Source organism: Choloepus didactylus, chromosome 8 (assembly GCF_015220235.1).
Source record: "Choloepus didactylus isolate mChoDid1 chromosome 8, mChoDid1.pri, whole genome shotgun sequence".
NCBI lineage: Eukaryota > Metazoa > Chordata > Mammalia > Pilosa > Megalonychidae > Choloepus > Choloepus didactylus.
In genome coordinates, this window is record NC_051314.1 from 84,555,959 (window position 1) to 84,574,001 (window position 18,043).

At 36.2% G+C, this 18,043-nt stretch overlaps 1 protein-coding gene across 4 annotated transcripts in view; it reads right to left on the bottom strand.

Moving 5' to 3' along the window:
- Nucleotides 1-18,043, bottom strand: part of ATF1 (activating transcription factor 1) — a 108,957-nt gene that overhangs the window by 62,735 nt on the left and 28,179 nt on the right. For 2 of the 4 annotated variants that reach the window (XM_037846103.1, XM_037846104.1), the window contains 2 exons: nt 6,073-6,192; nt 3,735-3,835 (listed from right to left, as the gene is read on the bottom strand). In XM_037846103.1, the coding sequence (XP_037702031.1) occupies nt 3,735-3,835; nt 6,073-6,192 (221 nt within the window). Of the gene's footprint in view, nt 1-3,734; nt 3,836-6,072; nt 6,193-6,297; nt 6,403-18,043 lie in introns of all 4 variants that reach the window. The other 2 variants (XM_037846105.1, XM_037846106.1) reach the window with 2 other exon arrangements.

Sequence of the window (18,043 nt, forward strand, 5' to 3'; positions counted from 1 at the left end):
ACAGGAGATCCCCTAGGGCGTCTCTTAGTACTACCATGCCCCGTGATTCAAGTCAATGGAAAACTGCAACAACCCAATCCAGGCAGGACTACCAATGGCCAAGAAACTTCAGAAATGAAGGTTTTTGGGTCACCCCACCAGGCAAAGAACCATGGCCAGCTGAAGTGCCTGCTGAAGGTAAAGGGAACATAGAATGGGTAGTGGAAGAAGGTCATGATAAATATGAACTACGGCCACGTGACCAGTTACAGAAACGAGGACTATGATGACATGAATATTTCCTCCTCATTTTGTTATGATTATGTTTGTATTTGTCTGTAAAGCAGATATCTTTGCTTTCTTCTCTGTCTTATCCCCTTATCATATGGCATAAGCTGTAATGTTCATTTTGAACGTATGGTTTTAGGTGATGTGTATAACTGCCAGGTTGACAAGGGGTGGACTGTGATGGTTAGGTTCATGCGTCAACTTGGCCAGGTGACCCAGCTGTCTGGTCAAGCAAACACTGGCCTAACAACTGCTGTGAGGACGTTTGAGGCTGGTTGATAAACCAACAGGCTGGTTTATTGGATTATCAGTCAATTGACTGCAGCTGTGACTGATGACTCATCAAAGGGCATGGCTTCCACAATGAGAGAATGCAATTGGCTGGATTTGATCCAATTAATCAGTTGAAGACTTATAAGCAAGACAGATAGAGGACCTTCACTTCTTCTTCGGCTGCCCAGTGAAGCATTTCCTGAGGAGTTTGTCGAAGTTGCCGGGTCGTTTCCTGAGGAGTTCATCAAACACGTTCGTTGAAGATCCCAGTTCATTGCCTGAGGAGTTCGTCGAAGTTGCCAGTTCGTTTCCTGAGGAGTTCATCGGACATCTTCCTTGGAGTTGACAGTTTGTTGATGGCTCTACAGAATTTGGACTCGTGTGTACCCACAGTTGTGTGAGTCACTTTTACAATTTGATAATCAGAGACACCTCTCATTGATTCTGTTTCCCTAGAGAACTCTAACTAATACACTGTCTAACGTCCTTTTTTTCAGCCCAAACGACTCTCTTTAACATTTCTTATAGGGCAGGTCTTCTGGTAATGAATTCATTCAGCTTTTGTTTATCTGTAAATGTCTTAATTTCACCTTCATTTGTGAAAGATAATTTTGCCAGATATAGAATTCTTGGTTGACAATTTTTTTCTTTAAGGACTCTAAATATGGCATCCCACTGTTTTCTGGCCTCCATGGTTTCTGATGACAAATCTGCTGTCAATCTTATTGGGGAGCCACTATATGTGACAAGTTGTTTCTAAATTGCTGCTCTGAAAAGCCTGTCTCTGGAATTTTACAATTTCACTCTAATGTGTCTTGGTATAGATCTCTAGAAGTCTATCCTGCTTAGAGTTCGTTGAGATACCTGGATATGTATATTCATGTCTTTCATTAGATTTGGGAAGTTTTTGCCCATTTTTTTCTGCTCCTTTCTCCCTCTCTTGTCCTTCTGAGGATAATGCTGGATATTGTTTGTATGCTTGATAGTGTCCCACAGGTCCTTCAAACTCTGTTCATTTTTCTTTATTATTTTTTCTTTCTATCCCTCACACTGGATAATTTCAATTGTCTTGTCTTCAAGTTCACTGGTCCTTTCTTTACCTGTTCAAATTTGCTATTGAATCTGTCTAACGAATTTTTCATTTCAATCACTGTATCTTCAAGCTCCAAAATTTGTTTGGTCCCTTTTTATATTTTCTTTCCCTTTTTTTTTTTTCAGACAACACTTTCCTAATTTCCTTTAGTTCTTTGCATATGGATTCCTTTAACTGATTGAACATATTTATGATTGTTGATTTAAAGTCTTTGACTAATAGTTTCAATGTATGAGCTTCCTCAGGGATGGTTTCTGGCAAATTCTTTTTTTCCTGTGACTGGCCCATACTTTCTGTCCTTTGTGTGTCTTCTAATTTTTTGTTGAGGACTGGACATTCTGAGTATTATGCTGTTGTAACTCTGGAAATCTAGTTCTCCCATTCTTCTGGGATTGCTAGGTTTGCTGTTGTCATCGAGGGCTGGAGCCATCGATTTTTTACTTTTCCAAATTATTTTTGCTCCCAAACAGGGAACAGAAAGAGAAAAGAGAGAGAAAGAGAAAAAAAGGTACTGCCTCTTCAAGACTTCTCTGTTGCTTTTGCTTTTTGTGTGTGTTGGAGGTGGGGGTGGTGGTGTTTGGAACAGTGGCTGCCCTCAGAGCTGACCCCTCAGTGATCTGAAATAGCTGACCAAAAGCAGTGATCAGCAATCAGCCCACACACCCCTGGATTTTGGAAGACTAGATTCTTATGGCCCACCCTGGTACCAGCAAGCTTACCAGGAGCCCAGGCTGTAGTCCCCATGGTGTCTGCCATGAGGCTGGGGATAGGAAATGGTAGTCACTGCACAGAGAGTGAAATCCACTGATATTTACCAGCCTCTTCCTCCATCTCTTCCCTAAATACTGCACAGTGTTCCACTAGACTCCATGGTTTCAAAATAGTTAATTCAGACAGGTCCTGCCAGTTCAATAGTTATTTTGGTGGAAGGATTGATTTCTGGAGCTTCCTATGCTACCATCTTGTCATGATCTCTCACTCTAGCTTCAGCTCTTGCTAAACCTCCTCTTCTTCCTAGTACATTAAGTTACCAGTTCCCACAACAGGCCTACTCCTTTCATATCCTATCCAACTGACCTTTGCCTATACTGTTCCCTGAGCCTAAGAAGCTCTTCTCCTGCCTTACAAAACTCCTCCCCACCTAGACTCAAAAAAATATCAGACTGGTAGTACCCAAATCCCATCTTCTATGAAGTCTTTCCTACCTATCCCATCAAGTAGGATTGATCATACCCTATCACCTAGCTCCATCATAACACCTAAAACCCTACTGCATTTATTTGATATGTTTCAGAAACAGTGTTTCATCCTTTTCTGTTTCCCTCACCTCCTATCATCTAGTACCAGGTTTGTTCAGTTTTACCACAGAGTGTCTCAAATCTAACCACTCTAAATCGTCTCACCAACCACATTGGATCACCTGGTTATTTCAACAGCTTTTTTTCAATTGGTTGCACTACTTCCAGCTCTCCATTCATTCAACAACTCATTACTGAGCATCGACTATGGGCTAGTCACTGCACTAGGTCCTGGGATCACAAAAAAAATAAGACATGCCATACCCTTAAATAAACTGGACTTCCAAAAGGATAAGATAAATGCTATAACAGGGATCAGTAAAAAGGGTGCTGCAGAAGACCTAACCTGGTTTTCAGGGGAGGAGGTCACTAAGGGAGTAATCAGAGAAAGCTTCTGGGAGGAAACAAGGTTTAAAATAAGTGCAGGTATAATACAGAAAGTAGAAGAAAGTGTTTCAGGCAAAGGAATACACAGGCTCCTGAACAAAAGCCCAGAGTTAGAAAGCTAAGAAAGGAAATACAAAGTAGTTCAGTTAACTAAAGTCTACAGCTCTTCTTTCATATTGGTCCTGTAGTTAATCATCTAAGGGTAAATCTAATATTTTGCCAGAAGATAAGTCTAAATTCCTCTTCAACACTGCAACTCAGGCCCTTTACAATCTGGCTCCAGTCTACCTCTCTTAACACTTCCCTTTCTACACAAACACACATGCTTCCTCTTCATACAGTTTGCTTTGCATAGCACCAACTGTACTCATTTGGTAATATAACACATACCTGGTTTGATACAAGATAGTACTCACCTGTAAGATGGGCGCCGTGCTAGAATCCCATGGGTTTTCTGTGAGGAGCCTATGCTATCAGATGAGTCTTGAGACTCCTCACTTTCTGATAAGGATGATGCCTGAAAAACACAACAGGTTTTATTATGATGAACAGTGCAGGTGAGTAAAGAATTAAGTCGAATTTTTACTTTCAGAAAAATGATCTGTCTCCTGTCACCAAGCCATCTGAATATTAAATCTAAGGTCACAAATATTGTGACCTAAAAAAAGGAAAAAGTGGAGAAAGTTTACTCCAGGAGCCCAAACTAATTAAAGGGAGACATAATACATACAGCAGGCCCAAACTAGGAAGAAAGACTGTCTCTGAAATAAAGCAATACTATTCCACTAGAATTGCAAAGACTAGTTTCTGATCTCTACTGTATTTCTACGCTGATATACACTGCTCAATGTCTTTTAGCATTAATACTATCTGATTTGTATTCTGGACATGCTAAGTTTGATATGCTTTTTACATTTCCAATTGGTGACATTGAGGAGACAGCTAGATACACAAGCCTGATGTTCAGGAAGAGGTCTGGGGTGGATGTATAAATTTGGGAGTTGTACTGCAGTTCTTTAGATATTCCTTAAAGCCATGAAACTCAATGAGGTCACTAACGGAGTAAATAAGATAAAGAAGAGGACCAAGGTTGAAAGCAGGAGCACTCTAAAATGAAGAGGTTGAGAAGAAGAGAAGGAACCAGCAAATGAGACTGAGAAGAAGCCACCAGAGAGATAGGAGGAAAACCAAATGAGTGAGCTGTGCTAAAAAACTAGTGAAGACAGTGTATGGAGGAGAAAGGAGTGATCAACCAAGTCAAATGCCGCTAACAGGTGAAGTAAAACAAGGGCTGATAGTAGGTTATTAGATTCAGCAAAGTGGAGGTCATTGATAAGGGTAAGTATAAACATATGTAATTTAAAAACTTGTAGTAGTTAGCTTTATCTCATTTCACAATGAAAGTTTTACTATGTGCCTGGCACAAAGTAAAGTTAGCATATAATAAATGTTAACTATTATTAATAACAAACCCTTTAAAACTATGTCAACACAAAATCTATATACAAGTTTTAAGTTACAGCAATATTTTACAACTGGGAAAACAAGTTATTTTCAATTTTTCAAATGTATTAAATCTACCAACATTTGTCCAAAGCTAAATTGTGATACCTGGCATCATTTTCATTTAAAAAAGTAAAATAACCAAAATAGGCTATTAGAAGAGACATAAGAAATCAATTCTCTACATTTAGTACTATGTACAGAAAGCTTTCTCTTATTACTTTACAGTCTATAATCTCCTTCAAAAATGAGTTCTAGTATACAACTACTAAAAAAAAACATTAAATCTATATCTTTTGATTAAAAAGAAAGAACTGGTCGCATCTAATAATAATTAAGAAATAATCATAACTATCTAATAGTAATTTGAAATAATAATTAAGAATAATCTGTATCTTCTATCTTTTCCTTAAGTGTCCCAGATATTCCATTTCTAATCTAAACCTATAACTATTTTCAACTGTCCCTAAATCTACTCCAGGCCTCTTGTTAAACTCACGAAGGAAAATAATTTCTAAAACTAAGGGATTACTTGGAACTAAGATCAGGTATTTCTTTTTAATGATAAAACCATTAAATCTTCATACAAAAACTAAAAAACCATGCAGCAGCCGCCTTTCATATAGGAAGACCGTATAAATATGCAGCTCTTGAGTTGACAATGTTGCTAGACACTATATAGTGAAGAGGATACAGCTTTTCTTCTAAGATAGCTGCTTCTAAAAATCAGAGATGACCAAAGGCATTCTGGGATTCATAGGAGCAAGAAGATAAAATGTAGAGAAACAGTAGAAAGAAAAGGAACCTAGGATGGCTTTTACCTTCCTGTATTTGTTAGGTTAGTTATTATGAAGGTGGATGAATACAAATAAGAACTTTGCTCTACAATGAAAGAACTCTTCTTTATTTGCTGCCCAGGAAGCATAAGGTAAGATACTTTCTTCCCTAAGACTACTGCATCACCTTTGTTTCAGAATTCTCCTTTTCAAGAAGGATACCACTGGGACAAAAAAGTTCCTTCCGATAAGAAAGTCTATCATTCCCTTAAATTCTAAGCAATAACTTCCCCTCAGATTTGTTCTATTTTCACTGGGTAGTATTTACATGAAACTAGAAATTTAAAAACCTATAATTTCTAAGACAACTTTGTTACATTGGGTTACAATAACGTAACTATAGCAATTCAATGTGTCTGAAGACTCAGGGTAAAAAGTCCCCACTCTTGACCACTAAGTCTCCAAATTTATGTACCGTTTGCACGTGTGGTGGGTGAATTACAGAAGACTGAGCTGTCTGGATGACCCCCTGAACCTGTATTTGCTCTCCAGGAAGAGGTACAATTGTCACTGGCGCAGATCCTCTTAGTGACATCTAAGAACAAATAAAAATTCAATTATTTTGGATGGATTATATGGTATGTGAATATATATCAATAAAATTTGAAGAAAAAATTCAATTAACAAAATACATATTTACCTATGCACGTAAGATAGCTGAGTTCTTAATACTAGAAAACACATTTCAGAGCTATTCACATCTATTCACCAAACATTAAGTACCTTCTCTGGGCTGGAGACTGATCTAGGGGTTGAAAGTACACACTAATTACATTGAACAGAATAAGAGCTGAAACAGAATAAAAGTAGAAAGTACCGTACTATGGGAGAAAGAAGGGCAGGGTCTTCAGCTCAGTCCTGAAGGATAAACAATTCCCTCAGGGTGTGGATGTGTTGGTGGTGGTGGGGTTTGGAAGGTATTTCAGACAAAAGGAATTGAATATGCAAACAAATGTTATTCTAAAGAGATCTGACTTGAAAAATAAGAAATCAAGAGTCAAGAAGTAAGATAAGTAACAACTTTCAGCAACTTCTTTAAAGAAAAATATTTCAAGCAAATAACTGAATTATGAAATGAAAATTTATTTCTGTAGAAATCACAGATGGAAATAAACACAATAAAATTCTAAACCAAGAAAAGTCCAAACCTCATCCTTCAAGGCTCAGCTCAAGTGAGTGGAGCAAAAACTAGCATAATCTTTACTACCTAAAAATTTAAAAACTAAACAGAAAACAATTCAAAAACAAAACAAAACAAAATAAAAAAAACCATCCTTACCATGGTCTACAAAGCCCGGCACACAATGGCTCCTTCTTATCTTTCCTGATTCATATCAAACCATGTTCCCCTTGTTCTGCCCACAGTGGAGTCTGACAATCCCTTCTCCTTCACAAGCTCCCTCCCACCATAGGCCTTTGGCATAGGATAGTCCCTCGCATGCCTAGAAAGTTCTTTCCTTCTTTCCTGTAGAGTTAATAGCTACTCATTCTTCAGATCACAACTCAAGGGATACTTCCTCTGAGAAGCTGTCCTATCCCTAAGTAGGTCAAATCCCCTATTATAGGCTCTTATATTATCTCATACTATGTACATCTTTTGTACATAGTAACTCATACTAGTACATAGTATTTCATACTATAAACTACCCTTTGTATCACTTACAAGGCTTCCAGTTTTACATCTGGGTGAGTATCTGGCCTATATCTTGTCCCCTCCACTAGCTAGCAAGTGCCAAGAGGGAGAAGAATTTGCTTCTACTGACTCTGCACTGTATTTTCAGCTAGGGTCTTAACCCAACTGACACACTGGATGCTAAATAAATCACTGTTTACTGAATTAAGGAAATACTCTCCAGATTTTGAACATTATAACTCAGTGAATTCCTAAATTTATTCTGGATATATCTTTTCTCTCTCAAACTTAAATTCTATTATTTCGTCATTTTAGGACATTTGACAGTTTTAAAATTTCAGTCAAGCAACAATGAGGGATGGGACAAAGGAGATGAGGCTCAGTTTCCCAGCTTCCTCAGGCCAGTGGAGAAATGTTTTCTGCTCCTAGTATGGTAGGGCCACTCCGATTGTTGACACCTATCTTGTTCTAGCCAATGTCCTAACTTTCAAATAGATGTGATATCTGTGAATTCAACACACTAAAAGAAAAATGTTCATCCATGCACTACCTAAAGTCATATGGAATACCACCAGTGGTGGAACATGTACCATATTCTGAGAAACACAACACTAGACAGGGGGAGAACAGACATGCAAATCTAGGCAATATTATATTTTTAATATCAGGACCAAGAGTTTGGATTTTTTTTTTAAATCATATTTTTTAATTGTAGAATATAACATATGTAACATAGAAGTGATAACTTTCCAAGTACAATTTAACAAGTAGTTAGAGAGCAAATTTCAAAGAATATTATGGGTTACAGTTCCACAGCTTCAGTTATTTCCCTACTGTGAAATACAACAGATACACAAAAAGGTAATATCTTTCAAAGTATGTTTTAACAAGTAGTTATATAGGAAATTTCCAAAATTGTTATGAGTTACAATACCACAGTTTCAGTTATTTTGTTATTGTGAAGTATAACACATATACAAAAAGGCGATAGCTTTCAAACCACAATTCAACAAGCAGCCATAGAACAAACTTCAAATAATGCCATGGGCCACAGTTCCACCACCTCAATTCTTTTCTTCCAGCTATTCTAATATCCTAGCAACTAAGAAAAAGAAAATTATATAGAGATTCAGTATTCATGATCTTTTTTGTTAAATTTCATTTTCTCTCTTTCTACCCCTTCCTCTAGTTTAATCACTTTCCCAGTCTTCCAAAGGAATATCTGAAGTGTCTGCATGTCTTCTGAGCAGTTACACTTCAGACAACTTTTGTTCCTGACTCTTTTCTAGGGTACTTATTTAGCAAACAGCTTTAGAAACACAGTATGTCCCTTCAGAGAAGACGACGAATTTGTTTGCTGTCCACAATAATAAAGACAATGTCTCCCTCCCTGGCAAAGGTTAGGCAGGTTTGCTAGCAGCTTCCTTTAGAAGGTTCCTAAGCTCAAGATTCCTCAGCAATGATGCAAAACTACTGCATGTGCCAGCTGAGCCACTCTGTATTACCCCCATAGAACTTGGAGGACAAGAGGAACCGGTGCCAACATGAGGCTTATGTTGCTTGCTGTGCCACAAATAAAGTCCTGTGTCTCTGACACAGGAGTCTTGTGTCTTCTGCTAGCATCCATGAAAGTGAGACAAGCTAGCTTGATAGCTTACAAGCAAGGTAAAATCTCAGAACTTTCATATTTCTTGACACTGCTCTGCCTCTGCTTCACTTGTATTCTAAAGACCCTAGATTTTGGTAAGAATAAACCACCAGGTCAAAATATAAGGTAAAGTAAGAACAAATAAAAATAAAGAGAAAACAATTGCATCAGGGCAAGCTTTAACTACCCTCAAAAGGAGTAAGGGACATAAAAGGCCAGGGAATTTACTCTAGGTAAGGATAGGAGAACCTCTTCTATTAAGCTGGGACTTCAAAAGGGCCATATCCTCAGGCATAGGTAACAGAAGGAAAGTTGTGCTGGTATGGAGGTGTGGGGGTGAGCACCACATATTCCTGAGAAGGTGTAAACAGCTCTCCAGCAGATTTGCAGCCCAAATTAACATCACTTACATGGTTTGAAAGGAGCCTCAAACCCTGAAAATGGTCCCCCAGCTGCTTAACAATAGCAAATTCTTTCTGGAAGAAAGCACTCTCATCCTAGGCCACAAAGAATTCCTACAAATAATTTTTCAAAATCAATGGGCAGTTATAAAAGTTTCACTCACTAAATTTATTCTTCAGAAGCTGAAATCCTCCAGAGAATTCCTATGTTAGCTAAGTCCTTGCAAAACCCACAGGCAATAGCCTCTTCAAGAACATCAACCAAATGTGTCCCCTTTTCCCATAATGCCCACACCCCTTTTCAACATGAACAAGTTAGGGTGGTCACTGCCTAAATATCCCTGAAGATCAGGAAAGTTATTAAACTAGAGGAAGAGGTAGCAGCAGACAAGAAGGAATTCAAAAAAGGATTATGAAGACTGAATCTCTATATAATTTTCTTCTTTTTAGTTGCTAGGGTATTTGAATAGCTAGAAGGAAAAATTGAAGTGGTGAAACTGTAACCCATAGCATCCTTTGAAATCTGTTCTATAGCTACTTTTTAAATTGTAGTTTGAAAGTTATCACCTTTTTTGCATATATGTTTATACTTCACAATGAGGAAATAACTGAAATTATGGTACTGTAACTCATAATATTTTTGGAAATTTCCTATAAATCCTACTTTGAAAGATACTACCTTTTTGCATATGTTATATTTCACAATAAGGAAATAACTGAAACTGTGGAACTGTAAACCCAGAATATTCTTTGAAATTTGCTAACTACTTGTTAAATTGTACTTGGAAAGTTATCACTTCTATGTATACATGTTATATTCTATAGTTTAAAAAAATGATTTAAAAGAAAAATATCAATGGGAAGAATTTATAAATGAGTTTACATACTGGAATTATCAAACTAAAAAAAAATTATGCTTACTCTTAAAAAAACAGTAAACATACTTATTTCAAGAAGCTTGAAAATATCTTTAGGACATAGAAATCTATAGCAGATTTGAGAAAGAACCAACCAGATTTTCAAAAAGTAAAAATATAATACTTGAAATTTTTAAAACCACTGTTAGCTACACCAGCAGATTAGTGAAAGCTAAAGGAAGAATTAGTGAGCCAGACGACAGGTCAGAAGAAATTATCTAAACTGAAGCAAAGGAAGACAAACAGATGAAAATGAGAGGCTAAGAGACATGGAGGATAGAATAAGAATGACAAAAGGAGAATGGGATCAACGGCAAAAAGTGAAAAGACTGTAAGGAAAGGATACAAGACAGTAGTTCAAAGCAGCATAAAGATCACAGGTAAAGGTAATCATTTGGGTAATTATAAATGCCAGTTCTATTGTATTTTTTGGTATGTAACTCCACTTCTTTGCTAAAATGCAAATGCATTAAAAAGTAATGATAAACCTATGGTTTTGGACATATAATGTACAAACATATAATCTGTAACAAGTACAAAAAAAGGGTGGGGGACTAGGGGGGTATATACATGCTACTGAAGTCAAACTGATATCAAATCAAATATGAATGCTATATTATTTAGGATGTTACATTTTAACCTCATGGCAACTACAAGGAAAATATAGGAAGGATATATCCAGACAGAAATGATAAGGGACTCAAAAGGTACAATATAAAAAAATCAGATAAAAATGAAAGTAGGCATTAATGGGAGAATTGAGGGACAAAAGAGGTATAAGACTTACAAAGACTAAATAGCAAATGGCAGAAGAAAATCTGCATAGTCAGTGGTGACTTTAATGTAAATGTATTAAACTATCCAGTCAAAAGGGAAAAACTGGCAAAATGGATAAAAGAGCATAACCCAACTATATGCTCTCTACAAGAAACTCATGTTAAATTCAAAGACGTAAGTAGGTTGAAAGTGAAATGATGGGAAAAAATTGTAACATAAAAGTAGTAACCAAAAGAGAGCTAGAGTAGCTATATTAATACTGGAAAAAACAGATTTTAAGTCAAAATAGTCACAAAGGAAAAGTCAGTCATTATATACTGATAAAGGGATCAATTAAACAAGAACACGTAAAAATTATAAATAAATATGCACCTAACAGCAGAGTCCCAAAGTCTACACTAATAGTAAGAGACTTCAATACACCACTTTAAATAATGGATAGAAATCTAGACAGAAGATTAATAAGGAAACAGAAGACTTGAATACGCTAAACCAACTAGACCCAACAGACAGGTATAAGACACTTCACCAAATAACAACCAAATACACATACATATCAAGTGGTTACATTAAGAAAAAGAAAGACTTCAAGTCAGAGACCTAACCTGAAAACTGGAGAATCTAGAAAAAGAACAAATGAAACACAAAGCTAGCAAAAAGAAGGAAATAACAAAGATTAGAGTGAAGATAAATGAAACAGAATAAAAAAACAATAGAGAGAATCAATGAAACCCTAAGTCAGTTCTTTGAAAAGATCAATAAAATTGAAAAAAAAACATTTAGCTAGACTGATGAAAAAAAAAGGACAGAAATAACTAAAATCAGAAATAAAAAGGGAACATTACTACAGAACCCATGAAATGAAAAGAACTATAACAGGATATCATGAATAATTATACTCCAACAAACTAAGATAACCTAGATAAAATGGACAAATTCCTAAAAGCACAGAAAGTACCTACACTGATCAAGAAATAGAAGATCTTGACAAACTAATGACTAGTAAAGATATTAAATCAGTAATAAAAAACCTACCAACAAAGAAAAGCCCAGGACCAGATGGCTTCACAGGGAAATTTTACCAAACATTCCAAAGAAGAATTGACACCAATCTTGCTCAAATTCTTCCAAAAACTGAAGAGGAGAGAATACTCCCTAATTTATTCTTTGAAGCCAGAATTACCATATGATCCAGCAATCTCATTTTTAAGTATATACCCAAAAGAATTGAAAGCAGGGACTTGAACAGATATTTGCACATCGATGTTCCTAGTGTATTTATTCGCAATAGTTAAAAGATGGAAGCAACCCAAGTGTCCATCAACTGATGAATGGATAAGCAAGATGTGGTATATATACACAATGGAGCTTCATTCAACCATAGAGAGGAATGAAGTTCTGATACATGTGATACATTGAAGACATCATGTTGAATGAAATAAACCAGATACAAAAGAACAGATATTGTATGATCTCACTGATATAAAATAATTAGAATAAGCAAATGCATACAGTCAAAATCCAGAATATAGGTTACCAGGGGGTGGAGCTGGAGTAGGGAATAGGGAGTTAAGGCTTAAAATATATGGTTTCTATTTGGGACAATGTCAAGTTCTGATAATGGATGGTGGTGATGGTAGCACAACATTGTGAATTTAACTAATTACACTGAATTATATATTTGAATGTGATAAAAGGGGGGGATTTTAGGTTGTATATATGTTACCGGAATAAATATTTTTAAAAATCCATGGAACTGTACAACACAGTGAATCTCAAGTTAAACCATGGACTACAGTCAATAGTACAATTATAAAAATGTGCTTTCATCAACTGTAACAAATACACCACACCAATGCAAGGTGTTAATACTAAGGTGGTATATGAGAACCCTGTATTTTATGCATGACTTTCCATAAAACCATAACTTCTCTAATAATAATTTAAAAAAAACTGGAGGCTAGATTTTTTTAAATCCAGCTATATGCTGTTAAAGAGACACATCTAAGACTAAGTATAGAAATTCTGAAAGGGAAAATGAAAGAAAAGGATATACCATTTAAATACTGATCAAATAAAAGCCATATTAATATCAGCCAAAATAGACCACAAGGCAAAAAAGCATTTCTGGAGATTAACATACAGATAAAAGGGATAATTTTCCAGGAAAATAGAACTATTTTAAATCTGCACTCAACTAATAATAACACAGCCACAGTAACATCCACTCAGTCACACAGTATGGATTGAAAGACCACTAGGAGAAATATATCTATAATTATAATGTGGTTTGGAGCTAGGTACTCCAGAATAACATGTTCTTAAAGGTAGTCCATTTCTGTAAGTATGAACCCATTGTAAGGAGGACCTTTTGATGAGATTACTTCAGTTAAGGAATGGCCCACCTCAATCAGGATGGATCTTAATCCTATTACAGGAGTCCTTTTAAAAGCAGAATGAAATTCAGACAGATGAAGAGAAAGACACAAAGGGAACAGACAGAAGCTGAAAGTCAATGGAACCTGGAAGAGAAGGGAGTGGTCAGGAGAGGCCACCATGTGCACTGCATGTAACAGGAGCCAAGGATCAGGGATAACCAGCAGCCAGCCATAGAATGCAAGTCTTTGGGAAGAAAGCATCACCTTGATGACGCCTTGATTTAGACTTCTCCTAGCCTCAAAACCATGAGCCAATAAATTCCCATTGCATAAGCCAACCCATTGCATGGTATTTACTTTAGCAATGAGGAAACCAAAACTAGCACATTTCTCTCAGATTGTCACAGAACAAGCAGACAAAAAGTGGTAAGCATGTAGAAGAACTACACAAAATGACCACCAAAGTTGACCTAAAAGACCACCAAAGTTGACCTAATAAGGAACATGCTTTTTCCAAGTACACAATTAACATTTACAAAAATTTACCATAAATTCTATGAATACATTAATATTGTAAATTAGTTCCTGATATATTAATTTTGTGACCAAAATAATATACATTCTCTTACCTTGTAGTAAGAGATATCAAAGAACCAAAAAATTGCTTCTCGAGTAAAACATGAACCCAAAATTATGTCTGCATTTAGAAAAATGCTCTGAATGTCCTCAATCTTTTTCAATGAATTCAGCAAAATTTTAGTCTTAACCTTAAGGGCGGAATCTTGTTGGACATAGTTCCTCTCAATAGTGGTATGAGACATGTGTAGTAAGTTTTCTTTGAAGGTGCAACTGTTGTCCTTGGTTACTCCTACCTCATAAAGTCTCTTATCAACAAGGGAATCCCAGTGTTTGTACACATCTTTCCCTTGGAACCACTCAAATATCCTCAAGATCTTCTTGGGTTTCTAACATCCAGACATTCAGTGACCTCACCAACTTCATCTTAATAATATATTACAAAACTATTTTGCTACAACTATTCTTGAGTTGTAAATTAGAATATTCACTCTATATTTTAGGGGACACTCTATTATCAGAGATTGTCAAGATGAGAACTCTCAAAGTTTCTCTATGCACATTGGTTAACTTACATATTCTGAACCATTCTAGTCTAACAGTTCACTCCTACTACTTTATAAAATTTGAATCGTAATCTAATAGTTTTATAAGTCAAATCCAGAGTATTATAACTCTACAAACAAAGAGTTACTATAATAAGATGATCTACCTAAATTATTCTAAAATATCAGTGAAATTTTATTATAGCGTGAAATTTGCTAAATCACATCTACTCTCTTGTCCCACTGAATAAATTACATATTCTTTATAAATATATGTCCTCATACTTTCCTGAGCTAAGAGCCATTCCATTCAACATAATATCATTTAATTCTGTCTGCAAAAAAAATAGATATGAGAAAATCTGGGCTGCACATAGTTTTTATCTGCTTTCAAATGAAAAATTATTTTTTCAAGCACCCGTGGAACATCTACCAAGATAGACCACATCCTGGATCATAAAACAAACCTTAACAAATTTAAAAGAACTGTAGCATACAGAGTATACTTTCTAACCACAACAGAATCAAACAGAAATTAATAACAGAAAGACAAAAGAAAAATCTTCAAACACATGAAAACTAAACAGCACACTCCTAAATAATACATGGGACAAAGAGGAAACCATAAAAAATAAATAAATAAATAAAAATAAAAATAAAAAACAAACATAGAACTGAATGAAAAGGAAATACAATATCAGAATTTGTTGGAAGCAGCTGAAACAGTACTAAGGGGGAAATTTATAGCACCAAATGCTTTCATTAGCCAAGAGGAAAGATCTCAAATCAACAACATAAGTTCCTACCTCAAGAAACTAGAAGAGAAAAATAAACCTAAAGCAGACAGAAGGAAGGGAATAATAAAGACAAGAGAAGAGATTATTGAAACTGAAAACAAGTGAACAATAAAGTAAATTAGTGAGACAAAAACTGGTTCTTTTGGAAAAAAAAAGTCAATAAAATCTATAAGCCTCCAGCAAGACTGACAAACCTAAAAAGAAATAAGAAACCAATCACCAATATTGATAATGAAACAGGAGATATCATTACAGATCCTGCAGTCATTAAAGGGGTAACAAGGGAACACTACAAATAACTCTACACTCATAAATTTAACAACTTAGGAAAAATAAACCAATTCCTCAAAAACTACAAACTATCAAAACTCAGGGAAGATGAAATAGATAGCCTGAAACATTTTATAGCTAGTTTTTTTTTAGAAAAATGAATTTGTAATTTCGAAGCTCCAGAAGTTTTCACTGGAGAATTTTACCAAACATTTAAAGAATTAACACCAATTTTACGTAAGTCATTTCTAAAAAACGGAAGAGGGAATACTTTCCAACTCATTTTATGAAGCCAAAGATATTTTCAAAAAAATAAAACTACCCAAACAATATATCTTTTGAATTTAGATGCAAATGTCATCAACGAATTATTAGCAAACTGAATCCAGCAATGCATAAAAAGAACATGAAAGCTAGCTCAACATTCAAAAATCAATGTTAAGAAAAAAAAATCAGTGTAAAGGGATGTCATCAAGAAGGTGATGTTAGACATCCCAGGAATGTTTCCCTTCAGACTTTGGTGGTTTGAAGTCATATGTACCTCAGAAAAACTTGTTCTTAAATCTAACCCATTCCTGTGGATGTGAACCCATTGTAAGTAGGATCTTTTGATGAAGTTACTTCAGTAAAGGTGTGTCCCACCTCAATCAGGAGGGGAATTAATCCTACTGCTGTAGTAATTTCTAAGAAAGTGAAATCCAGACACTGAGAGAGAAAGTCATGGAGCAAGATGCTGAAATCAACAAAACCCAAAAGAACAGGGAGAGACCAGCAAATGCCACCATGTGCTTTGCCATGTGAACAGATGAGCCAATGATTGCTGGCAGTCAATCTTCTGGAAGAAAGAATTGCCCTGAATGATGCCCTGATTTGGATGTTTTCCTGGCCTCAAAACCATGAGTGAAAAAATTCCTATTGTTTAACCTGACCCATTTAATGGTTATTTGCTTTGAGCAGCCTAGGAAACTAAAACAGAGACAGATAAATAAAAGGGTAAATTCAACTTGCTTGGAACTCTGGAGGATGGTAGAGACTGGAGAAAGACCCAAAAAAAACCAAAAAGGCTGAATCAAAATGGGAAAAAAATCACCAAAAAAAAAAAAAAGGCAGGATAGTGGTGCAGACCAACCTTAACCCCTCCCCCCACACTCAGTGATTTAAGACACATAGTGGCAGTGCTCTGGCTGGGGAATCTCCTGCCATGGTTGCTAACCACAGGGCCACCCATAACAGCATATCCAGGCCTGGGGATGCAAGCCCCATCATCTCAAGGTGGGGACATGGTAGTCAGCATGTGAAAGTAAATAACGTGGTTCCCTGGAAATCAGAGTAAACTGCAGCAGAAATACTGGCAAGCTGTGCACACTCCCAGTACAGTCCCTTAACTGCTGGTGACCTAAACAAAAAAAACTGGTTGTTTTTGAACATTAATCCCTAATGTGGAAGTGACTGGAGGCAGAAAAGCCATATGAAAAGGGGTACATGAACCAATGTAAAGCAGGGTGGACCCAGGGCTGAAAATGAGAGTGAAAGTTGGCCCAGAGAACAGTAGAGGAGTTGAGCAAATCATAGCCACTGGAGAGGAAAAACAAGAGAACAGCCCAGCACTCCCAGATAAGGAAAAGAGGAAAGAAAATCCTTGACCAGAGAGAAAACACTTGCACATAATAAGATAATTTTAACAGTTACTGGGCAAGCCCAGGACAAGTCAGGTGCATAAAAAACCTGAAAGAACCCAAACTGCTAAACAAGGACTGCTCTAAAGGTTCAGTATACTGGTCCAAGCATTGAAGAAGAGCCTTAACACAAAGCGAATGAATCTATACTAACACCCAAGGCAAGAGGGAGAAACTGACTACCAGAGTTAACAAATCAAAACAATTAAATGCCAAGACATCAACAAAAGACCACAAGCCATAGAAAGAAACAGGAACAGATGGCTCAGTCAAGGCAACCAATTAAAATTTCAGAGGAAACAAACAGTGGAATAACTAATCAAAGATGTTAAGTCAAATCTTTGAAATCAATTCAAGAAGCAAATAGGAAATATGGATAGAAATAAACTAAATATGGATACACAACTAAAGGATATAAGGAAGATGATGTGTGAACAAAAAGAGGAATTAGAAAGTATAAAAAGGTTTAATATCCTGAATATATAAAGAACTCCTGCAACAACAAAAAACAACCTGGTTTGAAACTATTATGTACCCCAGGTAAGACTATGTTCTTTAATGCAATCTTGTGGAGGCAGACTTATTATGGGAGGTGTTCCAGATGCCATTGGCCTTTCTTCAGTGAAGGAATCCTCTTGTTGATGCCTTGGTTTGGACACTTTTATGGCCTTTGAACTGTAAATCTGTAACTAATAAATCCCCTTTATAAAAGCCAATCCATTTCTGGTATTTTGCATAATGGCAGCTCTAGCAAACCAGAGCACACCC